Genomic DNA, 7370 nt, shown 5'->3' with positions numbered 1-7370 from the left:
CAAATGTAGGTTTTTTTTTGGTTATGATTACCATCTGACAATCTACTTCAGCTAAAATAGTGCTTAAAATGTCACTAAAATGCAGTATTTAATACACATAATTAAAAAGTAGCCTAAATGAGGCCTATAACCGCAAAAAGGTCCAAAAAAAGAATTTACCCTTTTCACCAGGCTGGCTACAGGCCTGTGTTTCTACATCGCGGTAAGATTTGAGTCATTGGAAAGCAAATCATCAGGTTATGTAATTAAATATTTGTTTAGTGGGAATGTGATGAATCTATTTTTAAAAGAAAATACTGAAAACTATATTTACATATTGTAACACAGACAGTGATGTGGAAAGCATAATTTAATTAACGCTACAATACAATCCATTTACATGTACATTTCTTGCTCTATATATTCATTAATCAGGATAAATATAAAAACGCAGAGTTGTTGAAGATGTTTTCCCATTTATATAGGCTTAAAAATGCCCTTTAACATTAATTTTCCTTCGGCTTAGTCTCTTATTTATCAGGGGTCACCACAGCGGAATGAACCGCTAACTATTCCGGCATGTTTTACATAGCAGATGCCCTTTCAGCCGCAACCCATTTCTGGGAAACTGCCCATTAACAGGTCCAGCAGGCACACAACATCATAACACGTAAATATTAGATTAGATTTAGGTTGTGATGTCAGTTGACCAAAATTCAATGTCTAGCCAGCGTCTAAGGACAATGTTATTTTGACGACCAATAACAACATCAAATGACATTGATATTTGGTTGATTTTAGGTTGTGTTGAAAAGTGACCAAAAAATGCCCAACATCGAGCCTTCGTAAACCAACGTCATGTTGACTTTAAATGCTGACATTTATTCATCAGTTATGGCACCCAAAATTCAATGTCTAATAGACGTCATAGTGGTATTGTCCGCACATCAAGCTGTAACATCATTAGGCGTTGATATTTGGTTGATTTTAGGTTGGGCATTGGACACTGACATCTGCCTGGGGTTGGATTCTGGCGTCAACCTGATTTTGATTTCCAGACAAAATGCAACGTCCCCACAACGTTTGGGTACAATGTCAATCTGACGTCATGATGATGTCCTGTGCCTGCTGTGGTATTTGAAAATGATGACACAGTCTTGTGACACAGTTAAAATGCTAATCTTTTTTCATGGTGCTGTTTGATAGTAAAGATAACATTTCTAAAGTGAACAGCAAGATAACATCAGTGTTAAGTCATACAATCTTTACATTTGTGCAGAAAATGGACTCATAATTCTTATTAGTAATACAATAATTGGTTTGGATAGTTTACTGTGTGAACGGAGAACAACACCATTTTCAAATGAACAAAATTACATCAATTACATAATCAGGTAAAGGGTGCAAATGAACCACTAACCCAAAAACAAAAGCATCACAAATGAAGCCAAAGTCAGTGTCGTTTAAGATTATTAAGCCAATATGATGTGACACCTTGTTAGCATTCATCCTTTCCATGCTAACTCTACAAATACCTAAAATTAACAGTGAATTAAGCATTCAGACAAAGGCTGCACTATAAATACATTCCTCAGCCCATCTTCATACTTTTGTATTCGTTAAAAATATGCAAAATTTTCGCTCCATTTTAGCTTTCCATCCATGTTAGTAAAAAAATGATCTTTTAGAAAAGTGGATGACTTTGAAAATGCAAAACGGACTGTGAAAATGGTGGCTTTTGAAAACGATGCATTTTAGACATGACCAGTTCAGGTAAAATGGTGGATAAAATTGTACAGCAGTTGCTTTGTATAGTCTTCATTTTTAGATTAATGTCAGTTTGCATACAGTACATGCTTCAGATTGCTTTTCATCAAAATACAAGGAAGGTTTACCCAGATCATAGCCATATCACCCTGCAGCCCGAGACCGGTTACTCACTGAAGCTAAGCAGGGCTGAGCCTGGTCAGTACCTGGATGGGTGTCCACCTGGGAAAACTAGAGTGCTGTTGGAAGCTGTGTTAGTGAGACCAGCAGGGGCGCTCAACCTGTGGTCTGTGTGAGTCCTAATGCCCCAGTAAATGGAAGAGGACTCTATACTGTCCATGGATGTATAGACCATCTTTCGGATGAGACGTTAAACCGAGGTCCTGACTCTCTGTGGTCATTACAAATCCAATGGCTCTTCTCGTAAAGAGTAGGGGTGGCCAAATATCCTCCATTAGCCCTTACCCACCATGGCCTTCCAATCATCCCCATCCACTAAGTAGGCTCTATCACTGTCTCTTCACTCCACCAATAGCTGGTGTGTGGTGAGCTCACTCGCGCCATTGTCCTGTGGCTGCCAATCATCCAAGTGGATGCTGCAGAGCGATGGTGATGTGGAGAGAGCCCCCTCATGATTGTGAAGTGCTTTGGGTGTATGGCCATACGTGATAAATGCGCTATATGAATTACATTACATTAGATCTGATGTTTTTGTATGTCTGCCAGTCTATATTCTCACTTGCTCACTACTGGTACATTTAAAAAATTCTAGATAAATTACAGATCAATCTCAACTACCTTTTTAACTAACCTGGTTACAAGTCAACATGGGCCCTGTTCTGTTTTTTGTGTGTTTGTGGTGCTCTTTTACACAACATGTTTTGGACAATACATGGTAGGACAGCATTAAGAAATAACAGTAACATTTCCAAATGAATCTGAAGTCATGGGGAATGTAGTCTTACCAAATTAATTGACAAGAAAGTGCCTATTGTATATTATACATTGTGCCATTTACTTAAGGCAGTAAGGGGAAGCAAATTGACTACAAAGCCAAAACCAAAGTCAATATAATGTATGACTTTGTCAGCTTTTGATCTTTCCCCAAAGATCAATGCTCCAATATATTGCAAAAATCTTACTCCAAAAACCCAGAATAATTCGTGAATTAAGAACCCAAAGAGAGGCTTCAACAAAATACTCCCTCTGTAATCACAGTCTCTTCATTGTTTCTCTTTGGTTCTGTCCATTTTACTGTGCAGGGAGATCATCACACTTGTACTGTTTTTTTGTGTGTATTTTTGTCCAGCTGAACCACAGCAGCATCCAGTGATTGAGTCGACACTCATTAGTCTGACGGTTGATACCAAAGTCCTCTGCGCTCCCTATAAATAGGAGTTTGAGCTTTCGAAACTGACCTGGCAACAACTCAACATGGGTCCAGTCTGGGTTTATAGCTTGTAGCAGTAGTTTAGATTGGAAAACCTTTGGAAAATGTGACAGGTAGTGAAGGATGCAAATCGACCACCAAGCCGAAAAGAAACGCATCGCAAACAGAGTCAAAGTCTGTATTATTTCCATCCAAAAATAATTGTCAATTAAGTACCCAGAGAAAGGTAACTCCACTAGTCCTTCAGTAATGAGATTGTGGGGAGATAATCAAGCTTATTCCTTTGGGCTGAGGCAAGTTTTGGGCATCGTTGTGAGGCTGAATAACAGCAGCGTTTAGTTGACTTTGTATCCTGATGTCTGATACTAAAGTCATTTGGACTGCCTACAGGTGAAGGTCAAGCTCAACTCTTTCGTAACTGACCGACGATAAGTCAACATGGTCCTGCCATGGGTTTGTTGTTTGTTGCACTAGTGTTGATAGCTCGTTTACATAAGCATCGTTTAGATAATGAGTAAAATGTGAACGTTTAAAAACAGATATTTTTGGATTCATGTGGATGTAGCAATGCCAAATTAATTTACACATGTTTTCCATTGCATTAAATGTGCAATCAGAGATTAAAAGATCAGTTCACGCAAAAATAAAAATTCTGTTAATTAGCCACCCTCATGTCATTCCAATCCACTGAAACCTTCATTTATCATCGTAACACAAATTAAGATACATTAAATCCACGAGCTCTCTGACCCTTCATGAAAAGCACCAGTCCAGAGATGTTCAAAGTCCAAAAAAGGAACCAAAAACAGTCTATGTGCACACTAGTGAAGGTGTTTTGCACATCATGTGAAAGACAGAAACCAATCATATGCAGTCAGAGGCTGAAAAAGATTCGATCTGTTCATTTCTTGAGTCTTCGGTTTTGAGTCATCTCTTTACATGCTGTCTCGTGATGAACGAACGACTCAAAATCCAAAATACTCAAAAGGTGAACTAATCATGGGGGTTTCAGTCTCAGACTGTACACATTGGTTAAGCTTATGCAACTGTCAGTGTCAGGTGAATGAATGACTCAAAATTAAAGATTTGCCAGAAGAGGTAGGCAGAGCTAATCATAGATAAAACACCAGGTAAACAATGAAGGAATTTTTTCATTGCATTGTATAGTAGCATTTTATTTATGACTTGTTTGTAGTGTGAGCAACATTTGGGCGAGTTGTTGATGTGCTTGGAGGCATCTCATAACATTAAGTTATTTTGGCAAATTGAATGAAATGACTCAAAAAAAGCTTCGCTCATCTCGATAAATAGATAGACTCAAAAGTCTGAGTCAGTAAAATGATCCAAACGTCCCATCAATTCATCAAAGCTGAATGAAGGTCTCAGAAGATTGGAACAACATGGCGATGACTATCTAAAAACAGATTATTGATTTTTGGGTGAATTAATTCTTTAAGGATACAATCCGACCACCAGGCCCACAATAAAAACAACATTACAATTGATTCCAAAGACCACATCATTTAAGACCACAAAGGCTGCCGCTCCATTAGTCCCTCAGTAATCCCAGTTTCTTCAAGGCTTCCCTTCGATTCTCCCCATTTTTACCATTTGGGGAAATCATAACGCTTATTCCGTTGTGGCGAGGCAACTTTTGGGGTTCATTGCTGTGCTGGACTGCAGCTCCATGAAGCAACTTGTGTGACTCTTCAGCCAAATGGCTGATACTAAACTCCTTTGCACTCCCTAAAGAAGAAGGTCCAGCTCGACTTCTTCGTAACTGGCCTGGTGACAACTCAACATTGGTCCTGTCTGGATTTGATGTCTGTGGAGGAATCGCTGCACGGTCCAAGGATGCCGATTTGATCTGGAAGGACGTTACTGCCTGCTTTTTAAAAGAACCTTCTCTGCTTTTTACATCTTGGTGCTTTATAGCTTCTGTAGGTTGCTGCACGTCCACTGGACTTTCTGAAAGTCTAGATGGTTCTTGAACAGTTTCTACAGGTGCTGTCGGGTAACCGGGTGACTGTGGATGAGATTTAGCTTTGAATGTTGGGGAATGAGAGGGAGAGACACCAATAGGACCTGTTTCAACCTCTTCATTCTTCAGCAGGCCTAGTTTCATCAAAGCCTCCATTCGGATTTTCTGCGGATCCATTTGACTGCGTTCATTTTGCGGTAGTAATGAATGGGTCGTCCCAGTGTCTTTGTGACTTTTGAGGATGATATTGGATGGGAGTTTCTTGGGTTTGGGTGCTACCGCAGGCGGGCTTTTAGAGTCATTGTAGTCTTTTGGTAAAGCAGGAATGTGTTCAGATGATGGTGAAGGCGTCATCGGTTTGTCTACAGAAGAATGCTGTGCAACCATTATCGGTGCCAAGTGTGGTGCTTTCTTAAAGGAGGCCTTCTTGCGTAGATTTTCAATATCATTGTGGGATAATGAGACTTTTGATGTTTCTGGGTCTACAGTTTGTGATTTGGTCACCTCCGTTGGCTTGACGGATTCAGCAGAAGTATGTGGCTCCACATTGGGGAGTTCGGGAATCCATTCTGGGGGTTCATCGTAAATGGGTGGTGGCGGCCAATCCGGTGGTTTGTCCATGAAGTCTGAAGGTGGAGGAATAAATTCCAGTGGCACCTCTGAGGAAACCTTTTCCACCTTCAGCTGGGGTTTGACAATTAAACTCTCTGAAGAACCATCTTTGGCTTTGGTTTCATTACACAAACCTGTTTTAACTGGAGGTTCAGGTATGAAAGAAGGTGGCAAGTCCACCACATCACTTAACAGTCCAATGCTTGGTGCTACTTTTACAGGAGCATCTTCTAAAACTATCCGTCCATGTTGTTGATGGTCAGGGCTTGATCTGAACCCATCGGGTGCATCAATAAATCCCACAGGTGCTTCTACGGGAGCCTTTACCACAGGTTTGACTATCTTGCCATTCCCACTGGCAAGGAGCAATGGGGTTGGCACAAGGTACTTCTGAGGAGGTTTACCATCTTTACCAATCCCTTTGACTTGACCTTCCAGGGCAGAGAACTCTGAAAGAGAACATTTATAGGCTATTATTGAAACATCCCAAGCTATTTCTCTATGTATTTCAGTACATCTGTAGGTCAGTGGTTCCCAATCTTTTTGAATTCATGTCACACTTAGTAAAGTTGATCCAAGCCTACTGTAAATAGACAGATTTCACCCTATTGCCCTATCTTTGTTTTGGAAGAATCCCCCCTTTCCTCCCCATCTCCTCCTTTTCCTTCTTTACTAGGAGGAGCTCTTGAGACCTACCTGATCTCGAACCCCCTTACATGCTAAAAGACCTGGCAGGATCCCTGTGCTCAATTAACTTCGAGCTCAGGGTTCTCTGCCAGGACAGCATGCCAAACCTGCTAATAGCATCAAGCAATTTCCAAGTGTGAAATCTTGAAACTAATCAATTATGTTTCCCTGGCCCGTTGCAATTTTTAAATGTACCCCCTATTTTTGATCTACTACTTTTGGTGGGTTTTTATTTTACTCCGCCACAAACTAATTGGTCACAATTACAACTAATCACACAATTACTAATTAGCAGTGAACATTGAACGCATAGCAACAATTTATTATTCATTTCCTCCATCCACCTATTTTTATAAGCGTTTTGGAGTATCTCACAAAGAAATGCATAATGGAAACACCAATATGTGCATGAATTTTGAAGATGTGCATTAAAACTTTATGCACACAAATTAGTAGGTTAACCTTTTATCCGATAATAAAAAATGGAGTAGTTCAGTCATTCACATTGGTTCAGTATTATTGTTATTTCTTCAGAACTGTCTTGAGCATCTGCGCTCCCAAAGAGTGTCTCACGCCTTTAAAAGCCACCAAGTGTTCATTGCATTTCATCTTCTGAGGCGCAACTCATTTATTATAGAAGAAAAAAGGCCCACAGTGCCTTCTCCCACCACCAAACCTCTGATATTTGGAGCCAGTTTTTGAGAAAGGTATGATTTTGTTCTCTTTGACTCATAGGATGAAAACGATGCTTTATTCACAAATTTTTATGCGATATTCTAGTTTTGCATGTTTAATTTGAATCTTTGGATGGAAACATGGCTATTTTTACATATATTAACAATGTTACTTCCATTGATAACAGATGGTGGTCCACAGGTTAAAAACCACTGCCGTAGATGTTTCTTGTTTTGGTGTTTACCCTGAGATTTGTTCTGACTGATGGAGGTCTGATGA

General features: G+C 39.8%; 1 protein-coding gene across 1 annotated transcript in view; it reads right to left on the bottom strand.

Annotated features, from left to right (window-relative positions):
* Nucleotides 1-1147: 1147 nt before the first annotated feature.
* LOC130217043 (specifically androgen-regulated gene protein) overlaps nucleotides 1148-7370 on the bottom strand; it is a 21587-nt gene continuing 15364 nt past the window's right edge. The window contains exons 3-4 of the mRNA XM_056449036.1: nucleotides 7336-7370; nucleotides 1148-6178 (exon numbers count right to left, since the gene is read on the bottom strand). The exon at nucleotides 7336-7370 is cut by the window's right edge and continues 152 nt beyond it. Coding sequence (XP_056305011.1) covers nucleotides 4686-6178; nucleotides 7336-7370 — 1528 coding nt within the window. The 3' untranslated portion in view covers nucleotides 1148-4685. The remainder of the gene's footprint in view (nucleotides 6179-7335) is intronic.

Source organism: Danio aesculapii, chromosome 23 (assembly GCF_903798145.1).
Source record: "Danio aesculapii chromosome 23, fDanAes4.1, whole genome shotgun sequence".
NCBI lineage: Eukaryota > Metazoa > Chordata > Actinopteri > Cypriniformes > Danionidae > Danio > Danio aesculapii.
The sequence above is the reverse complement of the archived record's forward strand: the minus strand, read 5'-3'. Positions and strand labels throughout refer to the sequence as shown.